This window comes from Strix uralensis, chromosome 4 (genome assembly GCF_047716275.1).
Source record: "Strix uralensis isolate ZFMK-TIS-50842 chromosome 4, bStrUra1, whole genome shotgun sequence".
Classification (NCBI taxonomy): domain Eukaryota; kingdom Metazoa; phylum Chordata; class Aves; order Strigiformes; family Strigidae; genus Strix; species Strix uralensis.
In genome coordinates, this window is record NC_133975.1 from 91,774,211 (window position 1) to 91,792,491 (window position 18,281).

Here is an 18,281-nt window from a genome sequence, read left to right on the forward strand (position 1 = left end):
CTATAACAATAGAATCATGATAATTTTTCTTGGCATTTCTAGCTCGTCTTTCCTCTGAGTTGCTCCAGTTTCCCTGATCTCAGGTGAACTGGCTGTTGCTACTTTCATTTCACCTACAAATTGTTTACTTACTTGCCTCAGATGTCCAGAGAATTTATGACAGAGCTAAGGAGTATTCAAATGGAGCAGGGGGTACACTATCATTTTAATTTTCATTTCCTCTCTCCTCTTTTTCCTGTAAGCAAGAGCATGCAGCTGTTGCGCAAGGCGTTCTGTGCTCCACATATCTGTTCATGCTGTCAGCTGTTTGTGTATCAAGTCTGAGGAGGAGGAAGAAATGTGAGGTGTATTAACAACAGTCAGGTACTTCCCATTGACAGTTTTAGCATATGTGAGGAAGTGATGTCTGATGAATAGAGCTGATCATAAGTTTTCTGATGCAACATTTCTCCTTTTGAAAATGTTGATTGGGTTCTGTATTGCCGGGTTGGCTGGTTCTCCAGCTTCATGGAAACCTGCTTGGAAAGTTGTCATGCTGTCGTAAGCTTTGTGGACCCACCTGTCCTGTTCCACTGGCTACCCACCATTCTGTGATGCTGTGACACTGCTGGCTTCTCCCAGTTACCAGGGGCTACCCCCTAGGCTGGTCAGCAGTTGAATGAGCTGCCCATTAGATGTCCTTCAGCTGTTGGCCAATTCCTTTGCTTCCAGCTGCCTAAATCTATTAGCTTCGAAGCTCCTAGCCTGCCCAGGTGGTTGCCTAGCCACCCACACAGTGGCAAAACAGATATGTAGGCAGGATCCTGCCATGTGAACTGAGGCATCAGCCCAGAAATGTTTCAAAATCTTTCTTATATATGTGAGTGAAACCTTTCTGGGAAGGGTAAGGGGAGATGTGCCAACATGATTTCCTCTGTGGCATGAACAATCCAGTTCCAAGCACTGGTGCAGGCAAGTCACGGGATGTTCTACCTTTTTGTGGTTTACAGGTTGCTTGCCAGCACTTGGCTGACAAATGCATTCAGTATGTGTGCGAGTGCACAGTAGGGAAGACCAACAATTAGTGGATTTGAATCATACAAGGCGAGGGTCTCTGCCACTTTGCAACGTATCTGTTGCATGGGGAGGGATTGCAGAGTACAAATTGCACATGTTGCAGAGAAGGCACCATTACTGGTTTGTGCTCCACTGCATTGGCAGGCTGTGGGTGAGGCTTGATTCCTGGAGGGATTTATGGGAGAGGTCACCATCTGAGATCTAGTCTTCCATCACATCTTTACCCCTGGAAGCTAGAGTCTCTGAGTGAGTGTATCTCCTCCAGCCCAGACTCTCCCTGGCTAGGCCCAGAAGACCTAATTTGGGATCTTTGGCACATAGATCTGGATCCTCTGGCAAAGGAGGCAGTGTAGATAGCTTATTTTAAAGTTCTGCTCTGAACAGACTCAATGCCTCTAATGACCTACACAAAAATTTTCTGGCTTGTTGGCCCTATCATGTCTCACTTACCATATAAACCATGAATGTTGGCAGCCGAAGGTTAAAAACACCCTAGTTCTTTGGCATGCTGAAGGCTATAAATTTCTATTGGCTTTGGTATGAGTTTATATTCTTGGTTCTCAGGTTTCAAAAAGCATTGTACAAAAATCTAGGAGCTTCAGAACTCCCAAGGTATTATATGAATTAAGAGGTTAAAAAAGATCTGTGCCTGTGAAAAATCAGTTTTCTACTAGAATGAAAACATATAAAATTGCAGTCAAGTGTTATGTTTTATGTGCTGCTGAAGCAGAAGAATTAAACCAGACCTAATATGCATGCACAGAGACATTCAGAGATAGTATCAGACTCTGTGGATGACTCTGCCTTGGCACAGGTTAGAGTAGGTTTCCTGAGACCAGCTGAGACACTCTGTGTGTTTCAAGTGCCAGGCTCTCTGCTCACAATTGTCTGCCTTCTACACTGGGTTAAGGGAAACAGGTGACAAAAAGCTGCTGTCATCCTGCTGGAATAAAGCTGAGAGTGCTCTCAGCAAGGTGAATTCGCAGTTGCACTATTAGGAAAACTTTCTGACTTCTGTCACAAGAATGGTACAAATGGACTAGAAGAACAGACATGTACCTAAAAATGGACTATAAGAACAGACATGTGCCTAAACAAGAAATTTTTCTCATCACAAATATTTTCTATAGTGATAAGTATTGATGCAGAAGGAGCTTTTGTATTGAAGTCCTCATGACTCTGTAGAGCCCATGAAGTCCTCATGAAGTAGTCTTCTGCTGTCAGAAGTTGTAATCCACCAGGAGTGAGTCACAGGGTTCTTAATTGCTGTAAATAAGCTTGCAAGGCTCATAACTCATAATAGCTCTAATGGCTAAGTCAAACTCTGGTTATTCTGTTTCAAATTGCTCCTATAGCTTGGTTGATGTCTAGAGACTTTGTATTAAAAAAAAAAAAAAAAAAAAGTTACAATCATGAACCTAAGTGAAGGAAGGGAAAAATTCAGTTTTCAATTTTGACAACCTTGCAGTAACCTTAGAAGAACTGTACAAAGAGGTAGTGAAACACCCCATGACTTTCTGGTACTGGGGTCAACGAATTGTAATGATCCACTTGAAAGGATGTGGACTGAATTGTCTAATGTCTTTTCCACCCCTGATACTCATTTTCCCTGAGTCTTGATGCTTTAGGCAGCTCTTATGGACAATGCTATTTGCCCATGGTCAGATTCCTACTACTGAACTCAAGGTGAGTTTGTATGTTCTAGTAAGTGAGGTAATGGCTACATGCCACTAAAGAAGGGCAGTCCTGGAAATTCCTCAGAAAAAGGAAAAGAGTCATTTTCTATTGCTTCAGCTCCTCAAATGAGCTTAGCATTTGGCCACAAGAGTGCCAGAGCCAATACTGTGGGGTAGGGGCAGAACTCTCTAAGCTTGGGACTGGGATGGGAGCAAGACCTCCTCTTTTTGTGACAACTAGCTCTTACCTCAGTTTTGCTGCAACATGAAACTTCACCTGCAGATATTTTTAAGACTTTAGCATTTTCAGGTATTTACCAAGGATTCTGTGCCAGTATTCACTTCTTCTTTGTGATCAGTTATGCCTGCTACATAGACATACTTTGCAGGTATTTCCAAAGTTGCTGGTGATATACTTGGATGTATTCAGTTCACCCTGAATTGGATGTTTTTGTATTTCTTCGCTCTGTCTCTATGCTCAGATGAGTGGTTTTCTTATATTTACACTTCACTAAAGTCTTCCAGATTACTTAGGTAGGTTGGCTGATGCTAGCTTTATTTAAAAAGCTATACTATACTAACCTACAGAATAACATATCGAGGTTACCTGCTACTGTCTTTAGTCTTGTTAATTTTGGAGGGCTAGTTGGAGGATAAGTTAATGCCAAGAATGAATGAATTGAACCCTTAATGACTTGCATATCATATGAAATAAATCCGTGTATATCTTTTATCCTTTTCTGAGCCAACATTGAAGGACTGTGCTCAGGTAAAGGTAGAACCTTGAATAAAACCACATACAGGGCTGAAAGAGGATTTGATACAGCAACAGGGTTAGAAATACTGCTACGTGTGTCATACAATCACAGTAACCTTTGTTTTTTAATTACTCTTGCCCAGTATAATAACATTCAGCAGCAAATATTTCCTTAGTTGGTCTTGCCCCAAAGAACTTAGAGCCATAGAGAGTTCAAAACAATAGGAGAAAACAAGAGTTACTCTCGTGATTCTAAAAAGGTGACTATTAAAAAAATACAAGAGGTTGGTGGCAACTAAGAAAGAAACTCTTCTTTTGATAATTTGAAGCTAAATACCATAACCATAAGTCAAGTCTTCCTGTCAGCCAAGTGGTTAAGTGTAATACTTACCTAACTCTTCTGAGGTCTTTACTCAAGCAATTTCATACTGACATCAGTATGAATAAGATCTGAAGATAAAGGTCTCAGAAACTGGCTGGAGTGGAATGACACTGAAATATCTTACTCAATTATTCCAATTAGATGTGCTGCAATCACTCGGTTTAAAATAAAAGAACAATTTCTAAACATAAACAGTGGGTTTCAGTGTGTGGCTTTACATTGACGTGTCTTGGAAAGATAACGCTCCAGTCCTCAGATACCCCAGGACAGTAATAAGCAGCTTCCTCCCATCTTGAAGTTGCAAAGATCACTATCTTGCCATATTTACAACCTCACCTGCAAAGTATCTAAGGAAATTAGTAGCTCTCTTACTCTGGTCAGGAAAAAAAGCCAGTGATACTGGCTTTACTATATGATACCTTTATTTAAGATTGCAGTAGTTTGGGAGATAGGTAAGAGGATATAGCACCTTTTACTTTTCTAAAACAGGTTTAGATCTTGATAGCTAGAAGGACAGTCAGTTTACAAATGCTGCTATCACCTGCCTGCTACTCTGACAGACAACTTGGTATTTTGTTCTAATTAACATCAGGTGGGCTGAAAATGGTTGTTTGGAAAGTGTTCAATGATCTAAAATAATTTCAAATTAACTGTGTTGTTGTGCTCAAAGAAAATGGGGGATGGAAATAGTGAAAGATTAGAAAGTTTTTATTTCAAAATTAAATGCTTCAGTTTTGAAAGGTCCCCAAATCTGGCATTTCTGAAGCTTTGCTTTATAGCTTCTAGTTTCACATGGCAATGTTGAATTGAAAAATGGAGATATATTTTAATGAAGTTTTTTTTGTTTAGATTAATTTTTACAGTGGTTAAATAACCCAAATATAAAAAAAAAAATAGTTTGGGGATGAGCTACTTTTCCTAATTTCTGAGAACATTTTGAATATTTTAGTTTTGAATTTGACTATAGACAATTATTTTCTCAGATTACTGTGGTTTTTCTAACCTAGCCACTGAGCTGAACAAGGTATAAACTAATTTCTGAGGTAAAGAGAAAGCAACTGTCATCTCCCATTGTCACTGTCTGGCACAAGAAGTCTCTGTAAAGCTGCACAGTCTTCCATCTCCATCTCCTCAATCATGTGGCTGCATCTAGCCCTAGGAAGATCCATCACTTATGTCTACTTAACAGCTTTCATGGAATGAATAAACAAATGTTCTCAAACAAAATCATAGATTTATATTTATAGGAGAGTGTTTCAGTAATTGCCATCCTTGCTTGTGAAGCTGTTAGGATCCAGCATGGAAGGACTAGGAAGACAGTGCATCACTGAGGGCAGTTTTTTGTACATCAAAGCTGAGACATGTTTGTATGAAATTTTGCTGTGCTGTTGCCATTGCTGGGGTAAATAACGTTCTTCACTAAATTTGTCTTCAGTACCTTTTGTAAGTTCAGTCCCGGTTAGCTTTTAAGTTTATGCCAGCAGTAGGATGATCCAAATCACAGACATTTAGAGTTGCTACTACTCTACTGCTTGGTTTCTGGCAGCTCAGCTGTGACTCTGAGTAGTTTCTTGGAAGGGGCTGTTAGTGAGCTGCCCACTGGGTAAGTTGCATGAAGCTGAACACCGTATTAATTATCTTTTATTTCTTGCATACTGAGAGCAGCATGAGCTTGCATTTTTTCCATTCTGATTCTGTTTCACGTAGTCTCTTGTGTGCTTATCTGAGTGCCAACAGGTAACATATGAAGTAATATAGCCTCAGTGTAATTTGATATGTCTTTTTATCCTTTTTTTTCCCCCTCATAGCTTATTTCCAAGTCCTTTCTTAATATTAATTCAGCAAAGAAATAAGGTTCAGTGATAAAGGTGGAATGAGACCAGCTTAATTAACCTGTAAAATCATTCTAGAATCTCTCTTTTTGTCTCCTGAATAGCCTTTTACAAGCTGAAACCACAGATACAGTGTTATATTTTCTGAACCTAATTCCACTAGTATAAGCCTGGCATGACTATGTTCCCCCTCTAAAAAGGGGAGGGGCAGTACCTTCTGTACCCCTTGAAGATACTGCTTACTATTTAGCTAGTTCACTAATGCATTGTGCTGTGCCCTCTTTGCTTTAGATTGAACCTTTTAGTTTTGTCTTTCCTTCTTTATGCAGTTGATTTTCTATGTCTTACGTTCCCCATGCTGTACATTTTTTGTGTCTGTAGTAAGACCTGACATCACGTAGCCCATCTCTCTCACGTCCAGGAGGAAATGGATGTGGAACTTCTCAGTGTGCTTGTTGACAAGCAACACAAAATGTTTTATGTATTTTGGCCATGCTGATTTACTGGAAACATTAGCTTCTTGGAGGGGCTATTGGAAAGACTAGTTCCATAGCTCTCCAGAATAACTTTTGCACCTTGATTTGAAGACATTCTGGGACCTTTTTTTCTTCTTTCCTGTTCCATTAAGACCTGGGTCTCCCTGCTGCAGCTGTTCTGTTTTTTAATGTGTTGCTCCGTTTCCAGGCAGACATACCCCCTCTTTGAGTGGAGTTCATTTTTCTCTGGCTGTTTTTCCATTTGCGTTCTCTTTAGGAGGTAAATTTGTCAGCCTGCTATTTTGGTTTCCCAGTTCACTACAGCAGCAGAACCTGTGATCGAAGCTGCAACAGCAATATAAAGGAGGAAAACCAAACCTCCACTCTGAATAAGAGCTTTTATCCCTTTTTCTCTGCTTTTTTTCTTGTCTCCTGAAATGGGATGCTACAGACTCCTGTGTCCAAGAAAGCATGGTGAAGAATGCTCGCACAACAGTCTTGATTGCTCCCGTAAAAATGCCCAAGTGAGACTGTCAAAACAGTGTTACTGCAGGAGCACAAGACTTGCATAATTAATTGCTCTGAACCCCAGATTGCTTTCTGATGAGTCTGGCTTATTCTTCTGTGAGTTTTGTAGGTGCCCTTTGATTTGCTGCACATACACAGCAGACCTTTATTTGAGATATCTTTCCTTTTAGTATTTCAAAGATAGCAAACTAACTAAGCACTCAAGTTCTCACCCTGCTGCTTGGGTGAGCCTGCCTCCAGTCCCCAGCACTAGCATGGTGGCTGCATTGCCAGCCACAGCAGAATCTTTGTGAAGTGTCAATTTGAGATGGTGGTTCTCACTTGCATAACCCAGGAGAATCTGACTAGAACTGATTTTCAATTGGTAACAGGTTTTTTTGTGGAAAATGCTTTAAAACATGATTTAAAGGTGGTCTACAGTGTGCACCTGAGTTTCAGGAAAAATCTAAAACCAAAGAGTAATAGGTAAACCTATTTTCCTAAACAATTATTGTGGTTCATTTCATTTTTTTTCTTCTCTTGCCAAAATCCAAACTCATAACTACTATTTGATGAAAATTATCTCTTGACACTCTCCATCAGTGTAAGGTGTCTACTGGTTGGTTGGTGAGACTTGGTCCTGTCTGATATTACTGTGTCCCAGTGAGGACATATTTTACTGCAAACTTATGGTGGCCTCCAGGCCTTTTCCAAGTCTGGGTCTACATGCCATCCAACATGAAATTGCAAGTGTGGATTAGAGTATAGCCAGAAGAGCTTCCCTGGAGCAATGTCCTGACAGGGACCCCACAGGCTGTCTGTCAGCAGTCCACCGTAGGCAAGGGAGAGGGGGAGGACGCCATGCCTGTGCCATCTCCAGAAGATGCCTTAGGACCCACCACTGTCACCAGCAAGCTGATGGGTGAATAGAATGGGAAGCTGGGAGGTGTCAAGTTGTCATGTTTTCATAAGAAGTGTGTAGAGGGGAAAAGCCCAGCAGGTATGCAGCTTTCCCTTTCCCTACCAATATTTATCTCAATTTCACCAGCATCTCTGTATTAGCCAGGTAGTCATTCAGTAGGTACTTCAAAGTGAGGAGACTTGATTTACTGGTTGGTAGAAAGATTCCCAATAATGTATTAAAACAAGTCCCTATTTTAGGAAGAGTTGAAAAGAGCATTCAGAAGTAGGTTGGTCTCCGACCAGAAATTTTAACAGATAAGATTTAGCTATCCCCTCCCTTTGATTTTTTTTTTTTTTTTCTGGAGTATTTTGTGGAAGACCTTAAAAACTACTGAAAATTCAGCCACTGACTAGATAGATGGAAGAGATCGGGAGTGAAGGAATAATTTCTGAATGTGGCAGAATCCACCCAAAAACCTGGCAGGACAGTATTGGGGCAATAACAAATGGTGACAGGTAATGGTGACAGGCAAAGATGTGGTAACTGCAGCTTTCCTCTCACCTCTGACATTGCAGATCTTTGCCTCTCAGACGTAGGCAGACTCTTCTCCACACAGAGGAGGCAGAGGGTGGAGCTCAACGCCTGTATAAATTATATGTGTCCTTCAGGTTATTTCAGCAGCAACAACAAGCTGTGAGCCTGTTTGTCAGCTGACAGATCTGTTACCCGAATTGGGTTTTCTGTTGCTGTCGCCATCTTGTGTGTCATGGGGAGCCCACCAGCCAAGGTAAGAGAATTGCAGTTCCGCGCTTTGCTGTGGCCCTGCACCTTGCTGTTGGGACCTCCCTGCTTCAATTCTTCCGAGCAAACTCCCTCTTCTTTGCATCTGCTGAGATGCAGAGACAAACTGCTGCTGGTGTGATGTGGCAGGGTCATCCTGAACTTCGCAAATTTACCATTTTCCTCTTTTACCTCCCAGTAACTAATATATAAGCGAGCTTCAGTGAAAATGCAGCAAAAATGTGGCCCTTTTCTTCTATCGTGAGGTGTACATGCTGGAGTGAACACCAGGAAGGAAGAGGGCTGGCCTTGATGAGTTTACCTCACGGTAAAATGAAAGTGCTTTAGCCCTACTGCATGCTTTTCTCAGGATAGCACATGTTCATTGCTTGCCCCAGCTGAAAAGAATCAACAGCTTTTTCTAGCAACAAAGCATAATTTATATTACTTTAGCTGCAGGGGAGAGTTCTTACGAGGTATTTGGCTGATTTAGCTGTCTTTAATGTAATGTTTACAGTGTCTGCGATTCTAGTGGAAGTATTTCATGTCTGGACTCGAGTTTTCTAATAATAAGCTCCATTCAGAAATTTTAACTGATCCTTTTTAGTATAAATCAACAGAATTATTAGCTGAGAGTTATTTTCTCATGTATATCTTTAAAGAGTAATGGATGCAGTGTCTGAAATGCAAGATGTGAATTATTTACAACTAACCATTCTTTATGTATCAAACCCTATGTCAAATTTTGCAGGAAATAAAAGAAATACAGGCATTTATGGGTTTTAAGTATAGTGAGAAACAATGTTATATACTATGACTTATAGAGAATTGTTAATCATTAAGAATAAAGAATACTTACTATACTTGTGGCATGGTAATATTTGCAGGTGAAGTTAAAGATTCAGGAAAATATCAGGAGCTTAAACAGCTCAAATGATAGATTAAAAATATTCAAACGCTGGATGCTCAAGGCAAAGAATATAAATTGTAAATATAATGTACTTTCTAGATAAAATTGTATCTAATCTATCTGCCTGTTAGATTCAGAGCTATCTATCTTAGATATAAATATTACCTATCAATTTTAAATATTAATGTTGTATCTAATAAAATAATTCTGAATCTGGTAGAAGAGTAGATAACAGGTATAATTTTATCTAGAAAGTCTCAACTACAGCAAAAGTTCTTGCATTTCGTCCTAATGCTGCAACTGCTATTCCACGAGTATAGACATACTCCAGGTTAATAGGCAACAGTGCCAAAAGCTTAGAGTACAAGCATAGCTTCAGGTCAGAAAGCTTTTATTCCCAAGGAAGGAGATTCATGCAGTACTGCAGGTAGCTCTGCCGTTCTGTCAGGCAAATGCATTTTTCAGTGTGGTAAATTGGTAAATAGATAAGGAAATCAGAAGAGTGGTTTTGTGGTTTTGGTTTTTTTTGTTTGTTTGTTTTTTTGTTTTTTGTTTTTTTTTTTTTTCCCTTTTATATTAATAAAATCTAACTTGTTTAGAAAAGTGTCGATACTTTGAACTATCTAGAAAGACCAACTAAAAGTCTCCCAGTTAATTTTTTTCTGTTTAAAAACGCTATCAAATTGGCATGGAAGCAATGGACTATATTAATTTACAACTTCCTGGGAATGCTTTTGGTATTCGTAACAGGGTCTTTTCTTCTGCTCAGACAAGAATAACCACTCTTTAGCAGTTTTATTTTGTGAACTACGGAATAATTTTTATGTGGTAAAATACTCAGAAATTATGTCAGTACAAAGCCCTGAGAGACCGACTCATGTATGTAAAGAGATGACTGATAGAATATGAACAAGGGCTGCATCCCAAATCCACAATGACTCTTGAAACAATCCACCAGTGATAACATGAAATTACAGTAAATGTTTGTAAGGCAAATTAGATTTACTCACTTCCAATGACAATGACAAGATTTTCAACTTCCAACTTCCAATGACAAGATTTTGAATAATTGTGATTCCCAATGAAAATGAGGCTTTCATGGTCATGCTGTCTCCTTCTATCTCCTCTTCTGGTTTTGCATATTTCTTCAGTCAGTTGCTTTTCCCACCAGCACTTTGCATTCCTCTAATTTTAATGAAAATAGGCAGCCCGTTGGAAGGACAAATTTCTAGCAGTATTTTCACTGATGGAGGATCTAATAAACTCATCCTGTATTAGATGTAGAATTTATGTGGAAGAGAATGCTTTGAACCAGGCTGGTCATGAAGCTTTTTTATAGTTTATAAGTTTATAGCTTTAACCTTAATTTCATAAATTGCCAAGTTGTAGTTGAAACAAATCCTCAGTATCCAAGATTAAATACATGGTAAGAATATGCCAAATGATTACATTTGGTGTAAGATCTTGTACATAAGATATTGTACAGCTTCTAGTACACCACTGGAGAAAGAAAAAGTAATCTGTGAAAGGAAGTAATTATTCCTGTCTGAAAGATATTGATAAGGCTGAGTGATAAATCCTACAGCTATTTACAGAATGTCAAAAGACAGAGAGCAGACTCCTCATATAAAACTTCACGTAACTTTGTGTTATCCCATGGTGATAACTCCACTCAGAGAACTGCTTAGGTTTGGTGCAGAGGGAGCTGAACGCTGAGATTCTGATTCTAGTCAGCCTTCCAACATGTACAAACCAAGGACTCTTTTTTCAAGAAAAAAAAAAGAAAATAAAAAATAGGTGGTGATGGGAGGTTGTTCCCAGATTGCCAGGCTCTGCAAAAACTAACCCTTGGGAGACTAACTTTCTAGTGAAGGTAGCCATGAGATCTTGTTCTAGGAGCAGCATGGAGGGACAATAAGGAGTGAAATGAAAGATGTTGGTAGGTTTTTCTTCTCTCACTGCCATCCAAAGTCTCACTTGGTAGGCTCCTCGTTATCAATGAGCTTTGAGAAGATTTCATACTACTCTTTGGGACTCTGGACATGCTACTATTCATTGGTCTGGAGTGTTATTGTCTAGGATGCAAATATACACAGGTAGCTGAATCCTGAACTCTGTCATTGGCCTCAATGTGTCACTACTAATTTTCCAGTAAAAATAGAATGACGTACTTCTGCGAAAGCTACCTTTGACTCTGGATATTTACAGGGGAGTTTTGTTATTCTCTGTGTGCCTATGCAGGAAACTATGTTTCTCTCAAGGAAGTGAACTAAAAAGAGCAAGACCAGTACAGCTGCAGGACTGTCAAGAGCTGTCTGGATGTGGTATCTGTGTTTATCAGTTTGCATTAATTATGAAATTACACATTGCTTTTTATGAAAATAGCAAGTGGTATCTCTAACCATAATTAATTTTTCTAGAAGGGTATTTTAGAGTGCCAGCACTTTTGAGCAAAGATCTTATTTTAGACCACCCAAATCAGACCCTAATAGTCTGCTCTGGACCATTGTAGAAGAAAATTAGCTCTGCCTTTTTTGTGATGAAAAAAAGAATTAGCCCAATTCTGAATGGTTATCACAGGCTGGAGTAACTGCAGTCATGGGAGCAGGATGGCTTCTGGCTTCCCCTGGGGATTTGCACAGCCCATAGGGTTTATTATGGCCACATTTACCCATCTTCCTGCAACAACACAAGGGCTAAGCTGCACCAAATCAGAAGTAGTGAACAGTCATCTTTGATGATGTTTCCATCAGCGGGCAGATGTTGACATGTTTAAGGGAAGTGATTGCTGTTGAAAGGGGAAGGGAGGAGGAGTGAGGCTCTCTGGCTCTAGTGGGAGAGGATGAAAACATGTCAGCTACCACAATTTAGAGTACTCTGGTGATGAACTGCAGATGCACCACTTTTATAAGCGAATAGGAAATTTTCATCACAAAAGGTTTAAAGCAAATTGTATACCAACATCTGTTTCTCCAGTGAAGGCAGACTCTCAGAATGGTTTGGGCTTCTGTTGAGCAAGGGGGAAGTTGATTACAAAATAACACAGAATTAACACATTAATTAAAACCAGTCAGCTCTGTAATTTGCTACATAATCCAATATTTCATGCTAATGAGACCCACTAGGAATGCTGACTGAGTCTTCCAGTTCATACTTCTATGTTAAATAAATATTTGCACAGGAAAATTAAAGTCAAATTCTTTCAGTGGGAAACTGGAATAGTATAGAAGTGTCCCAAATGGAACTTGTAACGTCCATAATGCATTAAACTCAGAATGTTTTAAATGTGAGTTTCAAATTTGAGGAGAACATAATAGAACTGGTTCTTGTCACACAAGAACAAATGTGTCTTGCATTTTTATACAAAAAGTGTTTTAATCAACCATTAAGAGGACAAGAGACAGAGTAATCTGTGATTTTGTAAGTTTAACAACAGGGTATCTCTGCTCAGGGTGACTCTTGAATATTAATCTGAATTTTAAAAAGATGTAACTTTAAAAGTGACATAAAATTTAATATTAAGCATTTATTTGAATGTGCTAATTCACAGTTCAAATGGTACCCATTTGATGTAACGTAATTTACTTCTAAACAAAACTGAATGAAGCTGAATGAAGGCTATTCTCAACTCCATTAAACATGTCCAATAGTGTCCACCCCATTTTAAAAGAATTTCAGATTAACTATAGTGACACGACTTCTTCTATAGAGAAGTTCCTCCTTCTCCAGCTGTTTGTATCTCCAAAGTTCATAATTTCATTGTCAAGAAAATTAATCATGGTGCTAACTTTCAAAATAAAATTGTCAAGTTATTTTGTTCCAGTGTAAGGGGATACTCTCATTTGGACAAATGGTGTCCAAACACCATGGACATCCAAACATTTGGATACGGTGTTTCAGTCAGTGTGTAGTTTAAGCTGCCATTCAAACTAATGAAACACATCCAACGTGGTGTGGTTCTGTTTTAATTTATTAGTGGTAGCAGGACTGTATGTTATTATCGCCAATTATTACTGACAAGCCATGCTAATATGATAAAACAGTTAAAATGCTCAACAGAAAATTAAAAATAAATTTAAATGTTCCAATTTGAAAAAAGAAGGAAATATTTTCCCACTTTTAGTATTAACAGTGTCACATGTCTGTATATGTGTGTTCATTCAGGCTTATCAGAACGTCTTCTGACAATGGCGAATATTTTCTGACCAGCTTAGGTTGGGAAGCTTAATTCTTTGTTAGAATTAGGAACAAGTCTCTTGAAATAAGCATTACAATGATAGTTTGCCTATGATAGAAATAAATCTCATGTCTGGAAGGAAGGTGTTTCCATTCCCATTAGGTGTTTCCAAGACACCTAATGATGTGGGATTCTGTGATATTACGTCTTCAGAGCAGGGCTCTTCTTTCTTCATCTGTAGTGCATTCCTCTAGATGCCTTTTGGTGAGCTTGGCCTACTTAGGAGCATCATGGAAATTTAGTCCTAGTTGGGATACAATCAGAAGTGTTTAGAGCACTTTGGTAACTACCATGTCCTGGCCTAGTGTCAGTGCTGTGCCAGGACCCAAGTAAGCAGCTGCAAGTTCCTAGTATTGCCTTCCAAAGGCCCATTTTTGACCTATCTGTGGCACAGGACCCTCGGCAGATTGGCAGTACAACCATCACCATGGCCATGCATGCATCAGGTTGTATGCAAATAGGCACCTCTAGGGTGACTATGAAAGCTTTCCATACCATTTTCTGAGCCCCTGTTTCTCTGTCTTCACTTACTCAAGCTACTTAGCAAATAGCCCAGTGTGCAATTGTGCTATCATCTTAGCATGGTGTACTTCCACTGGAGGGTGGTCCCCTCACTTCAGACAGACAAACAGAAGGACAGACTGTCCCCTGTGCTGTTCAAAATACATATTATTTTTGTATTCTGAGCTGATAAAACTAATTGCATTTGTTTTCTCTGCAGATGAAGTTTTGCCCCATCCACATGCTTTCTGTAAGAATCATACAAGCTAAGAACATCAAGTCAAGAGACCTGTGTGAGTTGTGATTTGATTATATTTTCAGTCACTCCCAGAGTTTACAGTGAGCAATGTTCCTAAGTTCTGAAGGTATACAAACAATGTACATAAAGCACAACAATAGAAGTACTAATGCCAGGGCTATAATTAGATCAAATGCCTGAGGTATCATTAGATTGGAGGACATATAGAGTGGCATTTCAGGGAACTGGTAAAAAATGACTCCCAGATGAATTTCCTGGGCCACAAGGGAAGGTAGACCTTGTGAGAACACTGCAGTCTCTAAATCTGCTTGGAGTTGTCTGGTTTTGATGTTCATAATAGGTATAAATCATATAACAGATTGGAATTTTGCCACACAGGCCACGTATTTAGGGACCTTTCATTGAAATGTATCAGTTATAGACAATAATCAAAGGTAAATTAGAATTTCAAGCTTCTAAAATACTGTATCATTCAGGGTATTTCCAGTTCTCATAAGACCAGTCATGTTAAATTATATTGATAGTTTCTGGTTATGGAGGGCTTCTGCAGACCCAGCCCTAAGCACATGCTGAACATGCAGGCAAACCAGACTTCTGTGTACTTTTGTATTCAACCTTCTTTAACTCTTTATCTCGCTCTCCTTATGGCTCCTTATAAAGGTGTACCATGGACCAGCCATTCAGCTGCCATTTTTGCAGAGGTGTCCCGTGGGTTCCTCAGTCAGGACAGACCTTGAGCTGCCTTTTCTCACACTCTTGAAACCTCTGACCTGTGTATTCCTCTAATGAAAACCAACATGTTCAGCCAAAAAAGCATCACTTTGCAGTGAGTTACTTGAGTTACAGCTGAGACCATTCACATCTTATGATTCAGGGCCGAGCACAACCTTGGCCAAGCCTGAATGCGAGGGAGACCTGAGGAAGTGAATCTCCTGTTGGTTGAGTAACTGCCTGCCGAAGGGCTTCCTGTACTCCTGTGGTAAATGCCATGTAGTAACGTCCAGAGGTGGACACTAGAAAGGTGGTAGTGTGACAAGGCCTGTATTTCTGAGTTTCAATGATCTCTTCTATCTACTCTATTGAAGGGACAGTTCCACTTTCCTGCCAAAACCTTGCGGGGCAATGTTATTCACTGCTTGATACCAGTCTGAAGTATTTAGGCATCTCGGGCTGCAGTGGACATCTTCCGTCAAGTCCAGACTCCAGCTCTGAAAGACATCACCTTGGAGATTTCCTTTCACACCGTTGTCAAGCTTCACAAAGTAAATGTACTTTCCCACCCTGGCTCTTCCCAAAGGACAGCTGCTCGAGGCACTGACTGCACTAACCATAAGGAGTAGATGTAGGCTGGAAGTGAGATGAAGAGTTCAGACTTGTTTATGCCTTCATGTCTTGGGCCCCCACCAGCCTTTAGCTGCAACAGATTTTCTTCCCTAGTACCTAACCCTTCTAGACAGCCATCATGTCCCCTCTGCATGTTTGTGTTTGCTAGACTGAGCTAGCCAGTCTCCTCTGGTCTTCTCTGTAATATCCGTTCGCCTTTCCTGTAATCGTCCTAACAGCCTTTTTGCGACTAGTTCTAGTTTCAGTTAAACTTTTTTAACATTGTTGACTGGAATTTTAGGGATTATGCCCGATGAATGGTCAGCGGGGTCTTTTATACTTCTTTCTCTTCACATGGGAAACGTGGCTTTTAGTGTACTTTGTGTGTGCATGTGTACGTTTGTAATTTGTAGTTACCCAGGAATTAGATGGTTTTCCTTGGTTGCTTCCACTGGTGGCCTCTTTACTTATTTTTAAAAAAGTAGTAATATTTGTTAGTTCCCAGAATCATGGCCTTGCCCTACTTTTCCTCTTTAATATTGGCATCAGGTTTTTAATTTTTCTCTGCTGCAGTGACTGCTTCAGACTGCTATGTGCGCTTGTGGCTGCCATCTGCTTCAAATGGAAAGCTTCGGACCAAAACCATCAGGAATTCTGACAACCCTGTCTGGAACGAGACTTTTTACTTTAGGATCCAGAGAGAAGTTGAGGTATTAAAAAAAAAAAAGGAAATGTCACCATTTTGAATAGCTGGGAATCCTCAGTTGATGCTCTGTTGATCAGCTGTGCTAAATAACTTAAGAAAATGATTGTGTAACAGAATTTGCAACTGACTGGTTAGCACAAAACAGTAGACATAGGCAATATTGTTCCCCTCAGCTAGTTATAGACATTGGTGATGTAAGTGCCTACATCTGAGCTAGTCCAGATTCACTTTGTTGTCACCTGAGAGAAATAAGCACTGCTGTAGCATGCTTCATTTGGGCTATTTTGGATGGTTAATTTAGAAAGAGCTTTCCCTTCGCTGGTTGTAAGGGAAGGGTAGAGGAGTTGCTGTGATGTAGACAACAAATTTAATCCTACCCTAAACTATGTAGTTAAGAGAACTTTGGGGATGAAGAAACTGAGTGTGTTCTTTGGGTGGGTTATCAATGTGGTGCAGAGCACTGACATCTTTTCTGTCTCAGAATAGTGGGAGCTTTCTGTTATAGGTAGTTGTCTTCTATTTCATGATAAGTTTCCCAAGGCTGGGTTTAAAGATGGTGTTCTGCATTAACAAACTCCTGAAGGAAAGCACATGTTTCCTACCACTCTGCACAAGTCTATAACCATTTTTTTTGTTTCTGTGTAATAACAGCTCAATAAGAGTTCTTACTTATTTTCTTCTACTACCAGAACATTTTAGAATTGGCAGTGTGTGATGAAGATCCACTCACCAAAGATGACATGCAGTTCACAGTTCTTTTTAATGTTGCTAGAATCAGACCCGGGGAGACACTCCGTGAGACATTTGCTTTGAAATCAGAGGTAAGGACTGAAAATACAGGGAGAGGTCAGCAAGACCTCATTGTCCACATTGGCTTCCATGTTGAGCGGGGTTTGGGTCTGCATAAACAGATATCCTTATATATCATTATCAATATATTATCAAAACAGGTATCATTGTGCTGGATTTTTGTGACTTTGTTAATCTCTTTTCACAGATTCAGAAAATGAAGCAGCTTCTCTCTTATGCCCACAGTCTCTCTTTGTGGGGCAAAATACTTTAACAGGGAGCAGCTGTAAATAGTAATTTTTATCTTTTATAATCCAAATAAATAACTTCCTTACCTTTCGGCTTTATTACACTTCTGCCACGCTTAGAGGACATTTCCTCTTAAATGTCAACTTTTTATTAAAAACATGAAGACAGTCCACTCACCACTTGAATTAAATGATTCTTTCAGGCTTCTCCTGTTGGTGTTCATGCTGGGTTTCCTTCTAGGTGATTCAGATTTCTCTAGCCCATAGTAAAGGGACGCATGTTCTACTAACATCATTGGTATTCTGTTAAGGAGTCCATGAAAGAGAATAGTCCAGAGAACAAAGCTGGGATAGGTCTGCGGGTTTGTCTGAGCTGTGGCTGTGGTATTGCTACATGCTCATTGCCGGAAGGAGACAGTCTGTACCCAAAAGAACAGCTACTTCCCAAGTACTGAAAGCTGTTAGCATGGATTTTCCTTGTGACTCTGCAGGCTGATGCCATGCACTTCTCAGCCAGTGGGTGAGTCACTGGAAATAAAACGATTCAATGACCACCTCAGTCCAGGGTACTCTTCCTGCTTCATCTCTGCTGGGTGCAGTGTGAATGTGCTTTAAATGGTTTGTACGTGGAAATGACTCAGGTGTTAGTCGCATTTGTTGCTGGGCTTCAATGCCTTTCCCCCATGCACACCATCTTTGCAAAAAGCCATTATATTTCTGTTTCAGTCAAGCTTTCCCTCTGTGACTGTATCTTTGGAAATATGTATAATTCTACATATCCCACAATGGGAGAATATTAATCTTACGTGCCTTTTGCAAGCCTGTGGTTTCCATTGCAATCTCAGCTTTGCAAAGAGGTAACACACAGCTTTTTTGGTAACAGTAGCAGAAGAGATTTCAGCCATGGAAGTGGTTTTTATGTGTGTCTGTACTGCCAA

At 39.8% G+C, this 18,281-nt stretch overlaps 1 protein-coding gene across 1 annotated transcript in view; it reads left to right on the forward strand.

Moving 5' to 3' along the window:
* Window positions 1-8,124: 8,124 nt before the first annotated feature.
* LOC141943141 (cytosolic phospholipase A2 beta-like) overlaps window positions 8,125-18,281 on the forward strand; it is a 28,853-nt gene continuing 18,696 nt past the window's right edge. Inside the window, exons 1-5 of the mRNA XM_074867846.1 lie at window positions 8,125-8,377; window positions 14,239-14,311; window positions 15,363-15,539; window positions 16,174-16,310; window positions 16,996-17,127. Of these exons, the coding sequence (XP_074723947.1) occupies window positions 8,357-8,377; window positions 14,239-14,311; window positions 15,363-15,539; window positions 16,174-16,310; window positions 16,996-17,127 (540 nt within the window). The 5' untranslated portion in view covers window positions 8,125-8,356. The remainder of the gene's footprint in view (window positions 8,378-14,238; window positions 14,312-15,362; window positions 15,540-16,173; window positions 16,311-16,995; window positions 17,128-18,281) is intronic.